This window comes from Aulonocara stuartgranti, assembly GCF_965226115.1.
Source record: "Aulonocara stuartgranti genome assembly, chromosome: 7".
Classification (NCBI taxonomy): Eukaryota; Metazoa; Chordata; class Actinopteri; order Cichliformes; family Cichlidae; genus Aulonocara; species Aulonocara stuartgranti.
The window spans coordinates 51271477-51293142 of record NC_138945.1 but is presented as its reverse complement, the minus strand read 5'-3'; the positions used below and the strand labels follow the sequence as shown (position 1 = coordinate 51293142).

At 40.7% G+C, this 21666-nt stretch overlaps 1 protein-coding gene across 9 annotated transcripts in view; it reads left to right on the top strand.

Moving 5' to 3' along the window:
• Positions 1–21666, top strand: part of shisal1b (shisa like 1b) — a gene marked incomplete at its 3' end in the record, with an annotated part of 116795 nt that extends 95129 nt beyond the window's left edge. For 8 of the 9 annotated variants that reach the window (XM_082539781.1, XM_082539777.1, XM_082539780.1 and 5 more), the window contains 2 exons: positions 940–1153; positions 10890–11196. In XM_082539781.1, the coding sequence (XP_082395907.1) occupies positions 940–1153; positions 10890–11196 (521 nt within the window). Of the gene's footprint in view, positions 1–939; positions 1154–10889; positions 11197–18495 lie in introns of those variants that run through there. The other variant, XM_082539782.1, reaches the window with a different exon arrangement.

The window sequence follows — 21666 nt, the reverse complement described above, 5'->3', positions numbered from 1 at the left end:
AAGTAATCTGAGAAGTATGTTTGTTGTTTCCATACAAACGCACAGAAGCCACCCTTATGTTTGTATCACGCTTGGGTGTTATCAAAGATGTCCAGTATACCGGAGCACACCTGGCACACTCAGATCTCTCTTATTAAACCGGTAGAGTAATGCTGTATTCAGGCTAAATTGTAATAGCATGTGCCACCTGACATCAGCCTCTTCTGTGAAACAAGCAGAGAACTTGCTTGTTGGACTAGTAACAAGAAAAACGCCGCTATCCCTCTTGGGGAAAACTTTGGGTTTAGACGTGATGATAAAAGTAAGCGGGCCGTCAGAGACTAAACTCTGTGGCCTCAAGAAACTTGTAGGTAAAGACAAGAAATCAAGCTGCGAGTCTGCCACCACCACCTACACATTTTCTAGTTTACTCACTGATGTGTCAGAATCCACTACTGCAACAAGTGCCATTAGGTTCCATAACTTCCAGCTCATACTTCAGTAAGCTCCTATGAAATCTCTGGATGGCGTGACGACATGAAGAAAATAAGACGATGCCGTCTGGTTTGAATGATTAGCTAATCAGTTTGATAGTCTCTGTGTTCCTTCAAGAATAAAAATGACTGCTTTTGCCATCATGCGCCTGCATGCATAATTTAATATCTACTCTCTGATTATTTTTGCAAGTACACCGTGTTTTGTGTTGCTTGTCCTTCGCCAGAGGTATTAACCGAATTCAATCCACTCGTGTATCTTCAGAGGCCTCCAAAGAAAACAAGCATTCACGATTATGTTTTTGCAGTTTGGATGCTGTAGGTGCTTCCTGTTGTTGTCATTTTCAGAACTGGGAGACAAACACAAATTCTGCCTCAAAGGTCATGAGTCCTTTGTTTAGCTCCTGAATATTACATCTACGGTTTCTTTTTTTTTTTTCTCTCCCCCTGTTTCCCACCACTGCAGCCCTCTCTGCTCATTACCGAGTGTGTGAACCTTACTCTGACCACAAAGGGCGGTACCACTTTGGCTTTCACTGCCCACGCCTCTCAGACAACAAGACCTATATGTTCTGCTGCCACCACAACAACACCGCCTTCAAGTACTGCTGCAACGAGACTGAGTTCCAGTTGGTCATGCAGGTCAACCTCACCACCACCCCTGATGGTTATGCACACAAGTGAGTAATCGTTTAAGATGCCATTTGAGTCAAATGGATTTTCACTGTGAATCTTCTGAGACAAAAATCTGCACTGTCATATTTTTCCTTTTTTTCTTGGTTTAGAAAAGAGATTAAATAAAACATCACAGTTAGCATCTTCAGGCCTAGATGCCCAATGCTACTCAAGGGTTACCAGTTCGAACATTGCCCATCTTAACAAAGTCAAATATTGGGAATCATGGCATACTGATGAGAAATGGGCTGCACAAGACACATATGGACAAGGACTAAATACATGGAGTTTTATACATATTTCCATCAGAGTCTGTTTCTGACCTCTTGTTTTAGGTGTGTGTGTGTTTTTGTTACCATTATGAGTTTTGTCACGCTGTTCGCTATCAGGCATTATAATTGCCCAATAGGACCTGTGGTAGTAGTAAACGTGAACTTCAGGCAAAAGTTGCATTTGCAAAGAAAAAAATTGCAAGTCTTAGCAGCTTAATGTGCAGAATTTTAATTCAGGCTGTGAGGGTTTTAAAATATTTTTTTTTTTTTTTTTTTTTTTATTAATATTTTTGGATGGACAGAAACATTAATAAATAAATATACAACTGCAATAATCATACTGTCAGTTCTCTGTCCATTTCTAAACAAACAAACAAACTAAGACAAGCAAACAAACAACACACAAAAAAAAAAAAAAAAAAAAAAAAAAAAAAATTACATAAATAAATAAATAAATAAAATAAATAAAACCCAGGAGAAACAAAATAATACACCGCCTCCTGGAGAACATCAGCAAAAACAGAAACGAATAAGGGTAAAACCCCCTGGTGCAAAAAAAAAAAAAAAAAAAAAAAAAAAAAAGACAACAACCAAAATACCAATGACACATGAAATCTCCCTCTAAGAGACCATTTATCATAATGTCTAAGAGACATTGTCAATGTACCGCAAAAAGGGACCCCAGACCTGCTCAAAAATATCTTCTCTTCCCTTCATTCTATACATAACCCGTTCATATGATGCCATCCTAGACATTTGTTCGGTCCATTCCTTGAAAGAACAGGGGCTGGATGACTTCCAATGCCTAAGAATTACCCTGCAACCAGTTATAAAAGCCAGACGCATCCACAATCTCTGTTTTTTTGAGAGAATGTTATCGTCAGGTAGTAGGCCCAGGACGCATATAGCTGGAGATTTAGAAAGATTAAGTTTAAAAATATCATTCACCAAGTTGATGATCCCATCCCACAAATAATCATTTTTCCGACATGTATACAACATATGAACTAGAGTCCCGACTTCCTGCTGACATTTCCAACAAATGTCTTTATCTGCGAGCTTCAACCTGACTAATTTACTGGGTGTCCAATAGTTTCTGTGAAGCAACTTGTACTGGATAAGTTGAGACTGTGTTTCAGGTGAGCAAACATACCATGATGAGATCAGCATCTTCCAACTGTCCTCTGAGATCTGGATACCCAGATCTTTCTCCCAACACCGCCTCAGTCCCCCCAAACTGGGAGCGTGTGCCTCTCTGAAGCTCCCATAAAATTTAGATGCCCTGATTCTGTTATTGTCAGGGGTTGCAAACATCTTCTGAACACTAGATGGAGGGTCTAGATTATTTTTCAAAATGGCTTTAATACAATGTCTTATTTGAAAAAACCTCCAAATTTCCCTTGGATCCAAATTGAATTCTCGTCTGATTTCTGCAAACGATTTCATGCCAGTCTGCCCAAATAGGTCCCCCATCTGATTAATACCTGTCCTAGCCCAGGCCTCCCACCAGACCGGTTTCTTACCTATTAATACTTTCTTATTATACCAAATAGAGGCTCTAGCGGTGAGATAAGGGCTGCTGTTGGTATATTGGTGAGCTCTAAGCCAGGTCTCTTGCATGAAAGACAGTACTGGATCTTTAAACGGTACTGGCCTTCCCTTCTGAGTAAGGAAGGCCTCTAAAGACGAAGGGGCCACAAGACTTTCCTCAATCCCAACCCATGATGGCTTATCAGTAGAGGAATTATGTATCTTAACTAACTGAGAGAGGGAGAAAGCATAATGATACCAGACCATCTTAGACAATGCCAACCCACCACTCTCTTTAGCAGCATATAATTTAGACCGATTGAACAATGGCTTTTTACCTGCCCACACAAAACCCTCTACACATGTATTATAAAGCTTTAGCAAATTATGTGGGACTGCTATCGGTAACATGTGAAGAAAGTACTGAAGTTTAGGGGCAATAATCATCTTCACCAAATTAATTCTGCCCAAAAGGGACAGATTTATTTTAACCCAATTCTGCAACAGCGAACGGATGTTTTGAATCACTGGGGAAATATTTACTTTCATTATGTTGTCTAAACCAGGGGTCAATTTAATCCCCAAATAAGTCAGACCCTCGGGCATCCACTTGAAATGCCATGAACTCCTCATAACAGGCGGACACAATTTAGAAATAGGCATAGCTTCAGACTTAGACCAATTTATAGTGTATCCAGAAATTACAGAGAAAGAATCAATAATTGAGGAAATTGCAGGAACGGCCTGTTCTGGGTTAGTTGAAATCAGTAAAATATCATCTGCATACAAAAAAGTTTTATGTTCTTCTTGACCCAAATCCACCCCTCTAATTTTCTTACATTCACGTAAAGCTATGGCTAAAGGCTCCAAAAACAGAGCAAAAATGAGAGGTGATAAGGGTGAACCTTGTCTAGTACCCCGACTTAACGAAAATGAGGGTGACATTATCCCATTGGTAATAACTGTAGCCATTGGATCTGTGTATACCACCTGAATCCACTGCCTAAAAAAGGGACCGAAACCAAATCTCTTCAAGGTATGAAACAGAAAAGGATACTCAACTTTATCAAAAGCTTTCTCTGCGTCCAAAGAGAAGGCAACGACAGGATCTAGCTTAGTCCTGCTCTTCCAGAGTATATGCAATATCCTACGTAGATTATCCGCAAAGCTTCTATTTTTCACAAAACCGACCTGATCCCTATGCACCAAATACGGAAGAACTTTTTCAAGCCTAAAAGCTAATATCTTAGAAATAATTTTTTCATCCACATTAATTAATGAAATTGGGCGATAATTCCCACAATGCTGTGGGTCTTTCCCTTTTTTATGTAATAACGTGATCACTGCCGATCGCATACTAAACGGTAGTCTCCCTCTTTGAAACGCATCTTGATATACCGACAGTAGTCTTGGAGCTAGTTCGTCCACAAACACCTTATAAAAATCTGATGGAAATCCATCATTACCTGGAGATTTACCCACTCTAAGGCTGCCGATTGCCTGCTTAACTTCAATTAATGTAATCTTACCTTCTAATATACTTCTTTGATCTTCCGACAGGCTGGGAATTTTAATAGAAGAGAAGAAATCTGACAGCCTCTGTTCCTCCACCAGTCCATTAGAAGTGTACAGCTCCTGATAATATTTAGTAAAAATATCATTTATTTCTTTTTTACTAGTAGTCAACTTATTATTATTACTAGGATCAAAAATAGATGGTATAAGGTTACTAGATTTTATCTGCTTAACCCTGTGTGCCAACATTTTACCTGTTCTCTCCCCTTGTTCAAAGTACTTCTGATTTAGACAAAACATTGCATATTCCACTTTTTTCTCCAATATGCTATTCATCTCAAATTTAAATTTAATTAATTTGTTCCATAAGTCCCTCTCTGGGAGCAACATATGTTGTTTTTCAAGCTCCTTGATATCCTGTTCCAACTTCATCAGCTTATCCCTCTCAGCTTTTTTAATCAAGGAGCAATATTGAATAAGGCGCCCCCTCAAATAGGCCTTAAAAGCATCCCAGGTCATTCCAACGTCGTCAATAGAGCCCTCATTGTACAACCAAAACTCCTTTATCATTTCCCTTATACATTCGCAATGACCCTTATTCTTCAGTATTGAGTTATTCAAGCGCCACCTAGGTGACGGTTTAATATTATCAGTGTCAGTAAGAACAAGGTCAATGGGAGCATGATCCGATATAGCAATGTTACCAATAGAGGACCCAATAGTTTGACTTGCCAAAGAACGGGACACCAAAAAGTAATCTATCCTGGAGTAGGTTGAGTGAGGATGCGAAAAAAAGGTATAATCTCTTTCTTGAGGATGAAGAAGTCTCCATATATCTACTAGACTCAGTTCCTCTGACATCACGTCCACCGCAGCGTTTGTTGGGTCCTTGCTTAGTCCAGTACAAGAAGATTTATCCAATAAGACATCCCTGACCCGGTTAAAATCTCCCCCAATTACAATGTGTGTGTTACCTATAGTCCGCACCATGTTACAGACTTCATGAAAAAATTGTGGCTGAGGAGAATTAGGAGCATATATATTGACCAATGTCATTTTCCGCCCCTGTAAACATGCATCCAAAACCACCCATCTACCCTCCTGATCTGTATAATGCTTAAAGACCTGAAAATCCAAGTTTCTTCTAATCAATATGACCACCCCTCTTTTTCTAGCCGAAAATGCACTAAAATAAACTTGCGCCACCCAGTCTCTTTTAAGCTTTAATGATTCGGCCTCATCAAGATGGGTCTCCTGAATCAGGGCTATATCAGTCTTTTTCTGTTTCAGATATGTGAGGATTTTCTTCCTTTTAATAACATTATGACAACCCGCTATATTCCACGACACAATTTTACATAACTCCATAACACCATGTGAGCCGAATTATTATACAAATTTATCCAGAGGAATATCCCATTTACCCATATAACAACTCTTAGAGCCAGTAACATGAGACAACCCAATGATCCAAAAATTAGGTCTATACAGGACAGTTGGTACCATACCATCAAAACCAACAACAAAACCAAACACGAGAAAAGAGAAAAAAAAACAAAAAAAAAAAAAAAAAAAAAAAAACAAACAAAAAAAACAAAAGAACATGAAAACATAAAAAATCGCAGGTCCGTGGCACTCAAAAAAAATTCCCAGATGGTGTCCCTCCTTACGTCTCCCCCCCCCTCAGAAGTAAACCAACCCATAGCTTATCAAATCCTCTTAATCTACATCACCCGGAATGTTAACCAAATCCAGGCCGCTTAGAAATTGCTTAGCCTCAGCTGGGTTGGAAAACTGATGATACTGGTTATCCACTGAAAAAGTCATAACAGCCGGAAAACGAAGAGAATAGCCAATCTTGTACTGTTGCAACAAGCGGCGCACCTCATCAAACTTCCTGCGTTTTTCTTGTACCTCCTGAGCGTAATCCTGGAAAAAAAGAACTCTCATGCCTTTCCAAACGATCTGCCCCTTTTTTCTGGCAGCCGCCAGCACGGACATCTTGGCTTTATCCCGTAGGAAGCGAACAATAATGTGTCTCGGTCTGGAGTCCGCAGTGGGCTTCGGAAAAGCTGGCCCCACTCGATGGATTCTATCTATTTCGTAGTAATCTCCCATCTCAATGTCCAGAGCTTCAGACAGCAGATTCTTCACGTAATCCTCAATATTACTGCCTTCGGATCCTTCTCTAATACCCGATATTCTAATATTCTGGCGCCGTGAGGAACCCTCAAGCGCCGTTACTTTTTCCTGCAGCCGCTGGTTCTGTATCTTCAAGATCTTACATATTGAGCTGGCTTTAGCCTCTTCGTCCTCCAATCGAGAAATTCTTGTCTCTGTTTCATCCACTCTCACACCCAAACTGTTCACAGCTTCCTTGAGAGACTCGATACCACCTTTCACCGCCGTCATGTCTTGTGCTACCTGCTCAAGCAGAGATCTTATAGAAGTCAGCTCGGCCGCCACACCATCTTGGGAAGGACACCTGGCATCGACTCCATCAGGTGTCTCCGCCATAGTAGTTAGTGAAGTAGCCTGAGTGTTGTGTGTTTTTCCTCGCGGCATAATCGAATCGTTGCGTAAAACGTAATGATTCTTCTGACTCCTTCCACTGAATTTACCAGGGCAGATCCCAAATAAGACAAATAACCAGCTCTGACCTATTTTTAACGAGGTTTCGGGGGAAGAGGAGTGCGCGTCTCCAACTTAAGCTGCCATCTTGGGCGGGCGTACCACGTGACCAAAAAGCACAGGCTCGGGTTTTAAAATATTTTAAACATGTCTCACATACCCTCGGCTGACTGTATTTAAAACATGAAACACACTTGTAGGGTTTTATGGGGAAAACAATCCTTTTTCAGGGCAGTAACTACATTGTTTGAAGTGTATGGAGATTATATCAAGTGCAAGAGCAGAGCTCTGACTGATTTTTTTACCAAAAACTTTACAAACAGAGGGACATTAGAGAACCTAACAGTGACTCCAGTCCACAAAAATCAAATCCCCCAACAACCCTGAATAACCCTAACTTATACTTTCTTTCCGCTGTAATCATGGGGGTCAAACCTAGAGATATTTACAATTTATTCACAGAAAAAAACTCCTACATTAAATAACATGAGCATCCTAATACTATAACAGACATTTAAATAATAACAAAAGCATTTCAACAAAAGCCCAAGACAGAAATCATCCCATTCCTTCTTCTATCCTCAGTGGTACAGCCCAATCACCTGACTGAAAAATGAAAGTCAGGTGGAGTATCCTCATGTGTACTTCATGAAAACACCATCATCCACCAACCCGAATCGAGAGAGGAGAGTTAATAAAAACCAATACAAATCAAACTATTTAAAAAAAATACCCACACCATTAAGTAGTATCCTACTAAAACGAAACAAACAATACCAAAAGATAACCTGCATGTCACAGTTAATTAGTGAAAACTGGCTTCGCTGAATCTTGGGAGAGCTGTATGTGAGTTGCTACAGCGACAGATAAATTTATCTCAGATCATATGAAACCAGCTTGTTTTGGTCTCCAGACCTTCTTGATGGTATCGTGCTCAGAGACCTTGTTGACACTGACCTACACCTGAAGCGGTATTCAATACCACCACAGAGGAGAGCAGATGCTAAAAGCAGCCTATGTGTTTTGAGTATGACGCCTCCACATGAAACCCTTTGCAAAGCCGGGGGTTAAGTGCTGGCTATTAAGCATATAGAGTCTATAAAGTCCTAGACTGTTTCAAAGTAAAAGTCTGTGTAAAATTGCAGAGCTGTATCAGTGTGGCATTATTAAAAAAAAAAACTGCACACATGCCAAGATATGACAGATTTCTCACAGAGGACAACTAAACTGAAAGAAGTGCTTATGGCGTGGAGTATAAGCAGATTTAAACTGAGTGAAGGACACAGAAAAATGTCCCTCTTCTTCTGTGGGAGCACCCAGTGGGAGGCTTGGGTGACAAAACCACAGCTCTTTGTACTAATGCCCTCCCAGCATGCCTCTGTCTCAAACGGTACACAGTGCCCTGCAGCAGGTCATGATATTTCATTTTTAGTGTCAGATGGCCTGTTGGGCCTCTCTTTTATCTTGGCTCAGTGGCCAATAAGACTGCAGGCTTGATATTTACTGCTGGCCAAGCGAGTTAAACTGGCCATAATTCAAATCAAATCAAATCAAATCAAATCACTTTTTATTGTCACATCACATGTGCAGGCACACTGGCACAGCACATGCGAGTGAAATTCTTGTGTGCGAGCCCCACAAGCAACAGAGATGTGCAAACACAACAACACAAACGAGCAAAATACAAGAATGGCCAACCTGAAACTAATAAATATATGTACAATATATAATAGTGTATGCATTTCTGGATGTGTATACTAAATATTTTCCTACGTGTGTGTGTGTGTGTGTGTGTGTGTGTGTGTGTGTGTGTGTGTATACACATTTTTACAAATTAAATAGTAAAAAAATAAAATAAAATAATAATAATAATAATAATAATAAAATATATAAAATATACAGAGTTGAATATGTGCAAAACAAGTGGCATTTATATACAGTGTGGAGTGCATAATGTTGAAGTTCCAGTAGTGAAGCTGAGGTGTCTATGACGTGTTCAGCAGTCGGATGGCCTGATGGAAAAAGCTGTCTCTCAGTCTGCTGGTACGGGACCGGATGCTGCAGAACCTCCTTCCTGATGGAAGTAGTCTGAACAGTTTATGGCTGGGGTGACTGGAGTCCTTGATGATCCTCCCCGCTTTCCTCAGGCACCGCTTCCTGTAGATGTCTTGGAGGGAGGGAAGCTCACCTCCAATTATCCGTTCAGAGCACCGCACTACTCGCTGGAGAGCTTTGCAGTTGTAGGCGGTGCTGTTGCCATACCAGGTGGTGATGCATCCAGTGAGGATGCTCTCAATGGCACAGCGATAGAAGGTCCTGAGGATGCGGGGGCTCATGCCGAATCTTTTCAGTCTCCTGAGAAAGAAGAAGCGCTGCTGCGCCTTCTTCACTGTTTTGTTTGCGCTCCCTTCTTACACTTCATGGTTAAAATGGGATTAGAGTTGAGTTTGAGGTCAAACTAAAGGCATTTTGACTCCAAGGGTTTTGTCACAATGTTGTGCGCCGTCTCCTATAAAGTAACAGAGCAGCTGAAATATCGTGGATCTGAAACATATGGAGAAGTCATCTTAGAGTAAATGTCCAAGAAATTCACAGGAAAACATCAAATATTGTTATATATTTGACAGATAATCCTTTCAATCTGCTGTCTCTGGGAAAGCTGTGATTAATATTGAATGGCGTTGGTGTTAGCGGTGCGGTTCTGATCAGTTTCGCTAAAAACAGTGCACAATCTGCGTTCTTTGCTCTGCGATCAGACTGACTCAAATATATCCCTGCATTTTTAGTCTGTTAGAACACATACAAACTAAATTATAGCAGGTAAATGCCTCTGATGCAGAGGTGAGGGAAGGTAAATGCAGTTAAGCATTTACTGACATGGTATTCATTCAAGCAGCTTCGGTGTTTGTTTTAAAGCAGTTTATTCAGATAAACACCCCTAAGGCTGCATCGTTTCCAGACAGAAGCGGATTCAGTTGATTTACTGAATTACAACCACTCAAATATCACTTTTTCTAAGGGCTTTAATCAGTGGAGTCACACTAATTGCATATTAAGGCATAACTAAAAGAATGGTTTCACTCCAAATAAATCTCTATTTTGAAGTAACACCCTGTGTCATCTCTGCCTCTCAGAGTCAGAATATTTATTCAGTGCGTGAACATGTGTAATATTTCCACCCTACATGCCCTGAGCATTTAAGCAGCAATGTGACACCACAAGATTATTTTTATTTTTTTGTGTATGTGTGTAAATTTTGCTTTCCCAACCTCTCAGGAAGCTATTTTCTGAAGCCCTTTCTGCTCATTCACCTTGTTATACTTTATGGATGTGGGTGGACTAAAACAAAAAGTTCAAATGCACCCCACATAAATCCAGCTGGATCATGTAATACATGAAGAAAATTTATGAGAGGTGGAAAAATAAGAGCGCTGATTTTTAGAGAAAACTATGTAAGAGCCAAAACGAGACGTATAAAACTCTCTTGTGCTAATGAAATTCTTTGTCCAATTTAGGAAGCAGTATTTAAGAAGCAGTAAATGGAACAGATGGTGTTTCCCCCCCCCCCCCTATATTTATTTTTTTAAGTTTTTATCAAGGGAGGACTTGATAAATGTCTTGGTCTTGCCACATAAACAGCAAACATTCACACCTGGCAGGCACTATCGTTGTTTTTGGGATTTAAGCCCAGTGTAAGGGTAACTAGATGATGGTTCTGAGGATATGAAAAGTGTTTATCATCATCTTTTTCAGATTATCCAGCATTAATTCTCCCAGTCTGCGTCTCTTGCAGTAATTATACAGCCCTGGTCGGTGTGTGGATCTACGGCTTCTTTGTGATGGTGCTGCTGGCTCTGGACTTTCTCTACTACTCAGCCATAAACTACGAGCTGTGCCGGATCTACCTGGAGAAATGGGGTCTTGGAGGACGCTGGCTGAAGAAGGCTCGGAGTCAGTGGCACAGGTCCATGCCGGAGGAGAGCGAAGCCCAGGCTCAAGCGCAGCCCATGGTCCCCACCCACTTCCAGCCCAGACACAGCCTCAGAGGGGAGAGCCACAGCCCTACGCTCCTGCCCTACAACACATCCACCGCATGGTGAGTCACTGCCCGTCACATGACAGCTGTCAACTTCGATGCCATGGACATAGACAGATGCATTTCTGCAACTACTAAAATTATCTGTCTCCAGTCAAAAGAGAAAAACAGAATTACAAGTAGTGAAAAATTCAATATTTATACCACAGAAGTTCAGAAACAGTGATACCCTCATTTGACGCCATAGAGTAGGAAGTGTTACGTAACCATTTGTTGCCTATTATACAAAATAACTTGTTCTGCTCTGATAAGCAAATATGCAGTAGAGACCCTCTTGCTTGTTTGACAAAATAAAGCATTAATAGCTACAGATGCTAAGAACCAAAGTCGGCCGACCCTTTAAAAAATCGTTCCTTTAATTCTGCCTCTCATTTTCTTGTCTGCGTGTTTTCTTTTGTGCTCATTGTTTTGTTTGCAGACAGCAACATGGCAAGGAAACTGTGTCTAGCAGGACAAATTAAAACATTTTTAGCATACTTTCCCGAAAGCCAGCAGCAAGGAAGCTCAAACATTCCGGATCCTAATTTCCTAGAGTCGCTCGTTAGGGGCGCACTGTAAACACAAAGATATAGATAGCACACTCGCGATTAGATCCGACCAGTGGTATTACCAACTGTCAATTCACTGGGTTACAGACTTCAACAGAACTTTTAGAGCTCCACTCCCTTCTGCCCAGCAGTGAATCATTTTCTGCAAAGCGTCTGATCTGTATGCGTCGTTCATCTCAAAATAGCTGCACTCTGTGTCAACATAAACCTTTTTTTCTTTTATTTTATAGGAGGAATTTGGGTGAGAGATATTTCTTGGTTTTAAGTCTGACCAACTCATTAGGGAGCTATCATTATTAATGAATAGAAAAGAACAGGATAATGTGAAAGCTGCAGTGCCCGCCTGGGGCTCCTAGCTCATATTTAACTTGAATGAGTCGACTGTGAGTCGCATTAGAAATCATTTGTGGAGTTTCTGCGGCAAAACACCATCTGCTATGTGTTCAGCGTATCTTTTTTATTACCGCTGAGAGCAGTCACAGGCGTCTGAAGGTGTGTTAGGCTGCATGTGATTGCTGTTAGAACATACGCGATGATTTATGATGCCAGGAGTGACCTGTAACACGCCATAGCTGCGGGGAACCTTTCTTCTTCTGCCAGACATTGTTTAAACTTTCAGAATATAGCTGCACAATCGCAGAGCGCAGCCTGAACAACCGTACATTTTTGTGCAGTCGATTTTTCATCCGGTTGCGCGTCTCCAGACACCGTGCACCCTATCTGTCTCTGATTGTGGCTCAGTCTCTTCCTAGAGGTAGACATCTCTCTCGGGTCATGATAATTTAATGTGGGTAGAGTTTTGACAAATGGCTTTAAGAAGCACTGTGGACTGTAGAAGCCATAGATAGACGAGCTGAGATGCTGCAGAGGGATCCTGGGGCTGCTCTGCTGGTATAAACGTGGTTAACTAAGACTGAACATATCCGCGGAGCCTCCTCATTAGACGTGAAGTCAGTTCAGTATGATAGGACTCATCAATCCTTGACTAGTGAGGTTGACCTGCACTGGCGAGAAGCCAGCATTAAGGCAGAGGAAGTCGATTTTTAAAAAAAAAAAAAAGGTGTTTGAAATAGCAGCAAACTGCTCATTAACTAAGTGGGCTCGGAAAATGAGAGCAAGATAAGTTCATAGTAATTCATTGTGATGAGTAATGGGAACTGCTTTAGGACTGATAGTGTTTTGGTATCATCTTTTGTAAGATCTCTATCTAAAAATACCAAGAAAAAAATGTAACCGCATTTTTTACAAACAGGACAAAATTTACCATGAGCTAAATATGTTCTTGCATAATCATTGACATCAATAATAAAGTGACAGATGCTGCGAGATAAATTCAGTCACGAGCAGTTTCTGGGGCAAGATCAGAATAGTTTTTTGGGGGGGAGGGGGAAAGTTTCACACAATGAAACACTTCTGAGAATCCAGATAACGCTTACACTTTTTCCTAAATGTGTTAAGTAACCGTTATGGGCGATTCTCTCTGTGTGTATACCGCAGTTGACGTTGCCCACACGGTGCGTCATTAGCTGGGTTTTATTTGCGGGGGTACAGATCTTTATCCCCAGAGAGGATGCAGAGTAATGGCTCAGAAAACTGGGTCCACTTAGTTGGACATCTGTTGGCCAAATGTAAACAACCAGAGATCGGGTCAAGTCCCATTACAGGCCCAGCAGCATCTAAAAACAACCCAGTCGCGCAGCAACTTTGGAATCCAGCACAAATGGTAACCCATGCAGCAAAGCAGGTCCTGATGGCAAGTCAGGTCTTAAAGAGAGAGAGCGAGAGGGGGAGAGAGCGCAGCTTTGCACTCAGCGTGTGGGAATCCTGCTTACCACGTTGCACATAAGCAGGCTGGTATGTGCTGCTGCAGATCTGCTCAGGGTTCAGCGTGGGCGGCCTGAGAAACTGTTATTACTTTTCCTCGGTGGATGCCCTTTATTAAAATCTCATATTCACGTATTCACTTCGGTTTGAATAAAGTACAAAAACATAACTGTCTCTTTCTTCACCTAACGATGTATGATCCAGGTGAGAGACGAATGATCAGCCTGCCACACCAGGAGTCATGGATTATCATTACAGGGGGGGCACACTGTTTGTTTCCAAGCAGAGTTTACTCACAGGGTAATGTCACTCAGTGGAAACAACGGATTTGTGAAAAACACTATTGCAAACTCTTTGTTTTTCTACACGCTATTTGTTCAAGTGCTTATCCTAGTGTTGAATAGGATGGGCAGTTATAGTTTGTCCATTAGCTTGATAAAAAACACATTTATGTAGGAGCTGTTTGGCTTGTACCTTTATGTGTCTTATATCTACTGGCCTGGGGAGTTCAAGGAAGTCTTTCTGCACTTAAAAGATTGTGGACTCGCTCAGCTAATGAGAAAAAAATAGAAAAAAACTAGAACATCACTGATGCAGCTCATCTGGCACACGATCCATTGTAATTTACAGGTTATTATAATGTGTGAAATACAGAAAGCAGTGATAAGTTTTCCTATCATTGGCTGGCTGTACTGCACAAACTAATGAGAATTCAAATCCACTGAGAACGACAAATATGACCCTGACCTCGAGGGTGATCATTGTGCATAGGTTTGATTAAATCCTCACTCATAATGTCAGCAATTCTTGTAGATTATTGACAGATGGATGGATGACGGACGTCTTCCCAGCTCATTAGTCCTTCGGGTGGATGAGCTGAAAATGAAATCATGATTTCTCAAAAATCATTCAAATATTTGTGTTTAGGTCAAAGAGGAACATATAAATAAGATTCGTAAATGGTCACCTGATTAATCTTTATACACAATGATTAGACCTAATTAAAATAAAAAAAAATACTATAAAAGTTAAATGTATATGTATATACATATAAATGTAATAAAATAATAATAATAACAACCTAATAAATACATAACTGACCTATTAAACTATGGTGGCTGTCTTGATGCACGTTGCAACAGTAGCTTTAGTAGTAGCAGTCATCCTTAACTCTGCTGCTCTCACACTGAGAGGAGGGGTCATCCTGCGAGGACGTGAACCTGGAGAAGGTGGTGGTGTTGGAGGCCTCAGAGTGGTCGTGGAATGAGTTAAAACCATCAGGCGATAGAGGTTAAATTATCATAGCTGGCTCAGCAGATGATCACATGGAGCTGTTTAAAACTGAAGGAAGCATTGACAACTCTTGGAGCACAAAAATCATCTACTTATCTCATCTACTTATAATCTGGGCAGGGAAACATTTTTTCCCCATTTCCTTTCTTTATGCTTGGTTAAACTATAAAGGTGTAGTCTTATGTTTACCATACAGATGTGCTACCAGATAGCGGTAATGATTTTCCCATTTAGCACTCAGTATCCAGTTTAAAATCCATTCACATTAACCCTCTCAAGGCAGGCGTTGCAGATTTGTAACAGTTAAAAACTAACAACCTGATTACCCCACATGCATATTTTAATTTTTTACTCAGAAGTACCACTGCAGGACTTGGTTGTGCATTAGCAACAAAAAGTTTAATTTGAGCCTGAGACGGTTAATGTGTCCTGGATGACATAGATCAAGTAGCTCTTGAGCTCATATGACCAGGATGACAAAACCTACTGGGAACCCATTAAGATATCACATTGCCACAGAAAAACATTTTGGCGTCACTCATCTTAGCAGGGCTCTCATGTAGCCCTTTAAAAGCACTGAAACCTTCCAGGAAGTTCAGCAGCATTAGAGCCCTGCTTGGTTGTCCACCCGCAGCTATTAGGACATTAAAGCTTTGGCTGGCTTCCCAGTATCTGCACATCCCCCTTTTGCCTGCTTGTCCACCTCCTTGCAGTTAGTGGTACTGAGCAGCATCATGACACTAGAAGGCAGATTTAAAAGAAGTGGCAGTGAGAATTTTCTATATCATCACTTATTTTACATTCCTTGTGTAGTGTACTCACTTTGACGCTCCCCACTTCATAATTGGAACAAATGTGATCTGCTCCTGTCATTCAGTCTGGCATTTTTTACTGCATATGTTAGATAGATTTAGTTTGCCTTCAGTCAGCGCTGATTAAGACTTACCCAGCAAAAATAAGTGTGCAATCTGGGGAAGGCAAAAAAAGCAGATTTTTTATTACTTTTTTTTTGCTCGTGTTTGGTGGTAAAATTAAAAATACATAACTCAACTCTGGTTAATATATGCTGAGCATCAGCGAGAAGTCATAGATTAAAGCGGGAGAAATGAGGTGTTGAGCAACATCAAATGACACCACTTCACTTGAGCAGAACACGTCACACAGATTCCCCTGGTGGCCGATGAATCACTTGGCACCGACTTAGAGCAGCACCTCATGCCAGCAACCTCCCACTCACTCAAGGCTGGTAGCATACTGGGCCAGCTGAGCTTAGCCATGGGTAGAGTGGTCTAGGTGAGGTGGCATCTGTCAGCCTATTCAATATATAGTTGACTCACCAGCCTTTGTAACACTGCTTCTTACAGTCAGTCACCAGTGACTCAGCGTTATAGCCCAGTCTAGTAAACGCCACCTCCGCCACTCGAGCAGTCTGTCTGTTACATCAGATCGGTCACAGGTAGGCATGCCCGACACCTGCACTTAAACGCCTGCTGTGCTGCCTGCACAGGACACTCAGATAGACCCAGAAGGCTAAAACAGAATTTCACATTTTTTCCCTTTTTTTTTTCTGTCAGTGTGATCAAAGCCTACCTCTGTCTCCTGAATATTCACATCCATCTTTGAACTCACTGGTTCCCTTTTTCTGAGGTAATAATGTAATTGTACATTATGAAATTATTCCTGGCCTGTCTGTCCACAGAGCAGCATGCCAAGACCTTGTCCAATTAAAGCAACACACTCCATGTGGTGTGAGTTAATTAACATCATAGATGCTACAAAGACAGCCAGACGCACAGACAGTTCTGCTAAAAGAGAAGAAGAGCAGGTTTAGCTCTTTGAAAGTCGTGCAGTGACGTCTGGCACTGCCAAAAGCAAGATGGGGTTGGTGCAACTTTCTGTGTTTATTTTTGTGCTTGTGTTTGTGATCTTTTATTAGACGTGTTTTCACACATTTACTTTGCATTTTCTCTAAAGTGCAGTCAAGTATCCTTCAAGAACCAAAAGCACTCTGTGTCACACTGTTGATAAAAGAATATTTCTGTGTCCCTACAAGGATGGAGGGTAAATCACTGCTAAGGTGTGGAAAGTGGAAATTTTTCTTTTCCCATTAAAGTGCAGTCGTATTGTTTGGGCAGCAGAAATTATTTTCAGTTGGTGGATGTGATTCATAGAGCTGTGGTGGGAGTCTTAACAAGAATTACAGACTTGTAAAATATTCCTGTGAAGCTGGCTGCTTTTTGAAAAGCAGAGCTGGCCCATTTTATTAGTTTTTGTGTTTTCTGGCCTTGAGCTCATTTTCAAGCCAATATGTTGTTATATAAAGATCAGTGTGGACCATGAAACACAGAGCACACACTGAGGCAATTTTATCCATGAAGCTAAAAGTATTAAGTTTTGAGTCTCTGTTGTCCGGGATCCTGCCAGTTTTTCCCAAACAACTTTTGTGGCTACTCTGGAATTTGATGATACAGACATGTGCACTCTGGGCTATAAATTGGCTTTTTGGAGAGGATAAAGCAACAATATATCCACAAAGTATCAACCATTTTTTTATTCTGTGGGCTCCAGTTCTATGAGATCTTTAAAATATGTAAGCATGTTTGCTATCCTAAATACCATCTTCTTCACTCGCTAGTTTTTCCATTGTTTTAAATCATCTCTTGGCCTTCATCAGTGGGTGTCGTGTGAGAGTTACCAAGGATAAAGTCTGGTTGTTACCACGTGACCTGAGTATGTAAATTTAGTCATGTGATAACAGGTGGATAATAGCTGATATTTAAAATCAGTGCTTTTCTCTGTTTTCTCCTAAAGCCAGGTTTTAGTCCTGAGATGACCTCTGTTTCCCAGACAGTTAGAGTTATGTTCCTCTGGCATTCAGTCAGTGTCTAGCCACTTAACCAGTACAATGAAAACTGGAAACCACAGCCAATGGAAAGCTAGATGTGGTTACATCATCCAGCACCAACAGACATTCTGTATGAAACTGCCTTAGATTGTGTTTGGTGGTGTTGTGACTGGCACTGCTCTTTCAGGTCTGAAAACTGAAGCCAGCACGGGAGTGTACTGAATCCTTTCTAATGGCCAGCAGGGTGCTGGGAAGAAAAAAGGCTGAGAAAATGATCCTACCGCTCTTTTGATTTCATAGACAGTGTATAAAAGATGGGCACAGCTGTCTAGTGTGAAATGCAAAGCCAGTGTGGAAGCGCCTCTAACCTGCATTTTATTGTAAAGGCCAGCAGAGGGCTGGTTTCCAAAATTTGCCCGGTTATGGAGAACTCTATGGGAAAATGCTAACTGAACTCAGTTTACGGCATTGACCAGAAGTTTTAAGTGACTAAAAATACTGTAAATACTGCGATTTAGAATAAAAAGGAGGCTAATGCGACATGATCTTTTTGCAGGTATCTCTCGTGTCAGACAAGTCGCTATCTAAAACTGCTAGTATGCAGTTTCCTTCGGTTTCAGATCTCCTTATCACATCCTGTTTGAAAACACCATGTTGATAATGGCCAAAGGACTTAGTTTGAGGCTTACCACACAAAAGTTAATATACGGTTGAAAGCTTCAGAAAATTCAGAAAACATATTACAAGCTTAAGAATGAACCCTGATGCTTTGTCTTTTTTTCCCTTCTGGCAGAATGATGCTGTGAGTGGATGAACAGAAGAGTAGCAACACCTGGTTTCCTTACATGGTACAGAGGAGATGTTCCCCAGTCACCCCTCTCTGGACCACAAACACAGCATCACTGGTGGGCTAGCCATACTGTAGTAGCTAGAAGTGACTACTGTCCCCTTTCTAATGAGCACAAAATACCCACAGACTAACAGAATCAGGCGAAACAGCTGAAGAAAGCCTGGAAAGCCACACAGACGAATGTATCGCTGCTTCTACAGAAGAGAGAGATGGATGCATTTATCTGCTTATAGGGTTTAACTGATTCCCTAAAGTATCTGCCAAGGCCTGGAGTACCCCAAACAAATCCAAGATGAACTGGATAAACTGTACTCGCAAGTGAGAAAGCTTGCCTATTTAAAGAAAAAAAATAAGAAAAAAAAGCTTATTTCTAGATATAACATGTTTATTAAACTGCTGTGTCACTTTGTGTTCAGTAGCAGTTAGACACAGTTGTGGGTTATCTATTTGGTGATTTATTTATGTGAAGTAGTCAGAGAAAATATATGAGTGGCTAACAATCTGATTATGTAATGGCTTAGGTTGATGCTGAGCATCTCACTTAGAGTAGAATGTTTTTGTTACCTACTGAAACCAGAAAAAATGCCTCTGCAGCCACGATGAAAAACAAACATCTTATACAAAATGTTTTTGGTCTCCTTTCTGCAAAACAAGCGATTTCTTGAAACAGTGTCGGAAAAGGACGTAAGGCCATAAAAATAAACTGCTGAAACTTCAAAACATGAGGGTTTTCCATCTTCACACAAGCATTAATGAGGATCAGGGATGCCTTCATAACAGCCACAGTCTTTATGCTAATTTACACATATCCGTATCCCTTGGCAAAGAGCCTAAAGACCTGAGTGAAACCCTTACTTATCAAATTACAAGTTTGTGACAGTTTTCTATAACATCACCCACTGACCTATTTGACCTTCCTCGTTATTAGGGCTGCCTGAGATCAGCTTCATTAGCAATATGACGCAAAATAATATCCATTAGTCTCTTTATACGAAGTGCTCCAAATTCCACATGGGTAACAGGCAACTGTAAGTAACTAGCCATAACAGAAAATGTTTCCAAAAGAAATATCAGTAAACCCCTTTCACTGTCAGCAATAATGTACAGAAGCTTAACCAGAGGATCACATGGTATGTAAAAATCAGAGTCAGCTAAATGAGCAATGGGTAATCACTGAGGTGTATCACAGAATTTTTGGCTCAGTTTGCATTTAATAAGACGGTGATGTCAGTTAAATGGAGATATACTCTTTCTGGATAATGAACTCTTTTTTTTGTCAGCTCTTTAAGAAAAAAGACATGATTATCTCTTACTAAAAGAAACTCTTGCACACTTTTTACGTTAACGCTCAGTGTATTTCATAGCAAAAACTGTCAATTATTATTTCAAACCGCCACCAGTATGGTATTTATTTATTTAAATCTTTGTTTTATTTATCCCTCAGATCTAAAACCAGTGATTTGGCGAATGTTGTGGGGAAATAATTATTTGATCCCCTGCTGAAATGAACAGTTTCTAATTTTTATAGTAGTTTCATTTTAACAGAATCTCAACCAAAAATCCATAAAACAAAGACACATTAAATAAAAGTTATAAATTGATTTGCACCTCATTGAGTGAAATAAGTATTTCATTTGTGCGAAACATGACTTAGTGCTTGCTTTTGCACACATCTCAGGAGGGATTCTGGCCCACTCTTCTTTACAGAAACTATAAATCCTTTAAGGTTTCTTGGCTGCCAGTTCACAACTCTAAGTTCGTCTCCCTCCACAGATTTTCTAGGATTGAGATCGGGAGATTAGCTAGGCCACGACCTTAAGGGGCTTTTTCTTGTTGCCTTGGCAGTACAGTATGTTTTGGGTTACTGGAAGACCCATCCACAGCCTATCTTCTGGCTCTTAAGTGGCCAGTGGACTGTTGTTGTTGCATCCATTGACCTCAGTGTGGTGAAGTCATCCCACACCCTTAGTGGAAAGATGGCTCCAAAGTACAATGTTTCCACCTTTGTGCTTGACTGTGGGGATGGTAATGTTTGGGTCATACTCAGCTTACATACACAGGGGGTCAAGTTGATGCCAAAGAGCTTGATTTTGGTTTCATCTGACCACAGCACTTTCTCCCAAGCCTTCTCTGAATCATTTAGATGTTCACTGGCAAAGACGGACCTGTACATGTGCCTTCTTGAGCAGGGAGACTTTGCGGGCACTGCGCGCTACCATGGTGTTTTTGGTGATTGTGGTCTCAACTGCCTTCAGATCAATAACAAGCTCCTCCCAGGAAGTTTTGGGCTGATTCACCACCTTTGACATGATTATCCTCACTTCATGAGACAAGATCTTGCATTGAGCTCGAGATGGAGGGACATGTTGTTCCATGCACATCTACAATTGCGTCCTTGACATTCTTGGACATCTCTTTGGTCTTACCTATGGTCACGGTGAGGTTGAAATGGAAGAAACTGATTGTGTGGACTCGTGTGCTGGGCACACAGCCAATTTGTGGGATCAAACATTTATTTCACTCAAAGGCATGCAAATATATTTATAACTTTTATGTGATTTGGGGGGTTTTTCTGGATTTTAAATTCAGAAAAAAATTAATTCAGGAAAGGAGAAAATAATTATTTCCCCTATTTGTGGGATTTTGGATTGACAAAAAAGTGAAACAATTATTACACTGCTTTAGAGGTGGTTGCAACTAAAGATTTGATTTAATTATTGATGAATCTGCCTGTTGCTTTATCAACAGATGAATGAATCGCTTGGTTTGTGTTTCAGAGAAAAAAGTGGAAAAAAATAAGTAAATTTAGCAATCAGTATTTAAGTATCACAGGAAGATGGAAACTGAAGGAAGGAAGATGAAAACTGGGGAATTTCGGTCATTTTTACAAAATTAATGGTAAATCAACTGGCTATTAGACTAGGAAAAAGTTGACTGTTTTACCTCTTATAGTTTAGGTAAAGTTGTTACCCAAAGCTGCTGAGATCGACTTTCTTGGCTATCCATAAATGCTGTCCTTTGTGTTTGGAGAAAAGCATGCAAAGCAGCTGCAGCGGTGCCAGTTTTTATATGAGTGACAGTGTGTGACGACCAGGTGGACAGAAGGTAGGTACA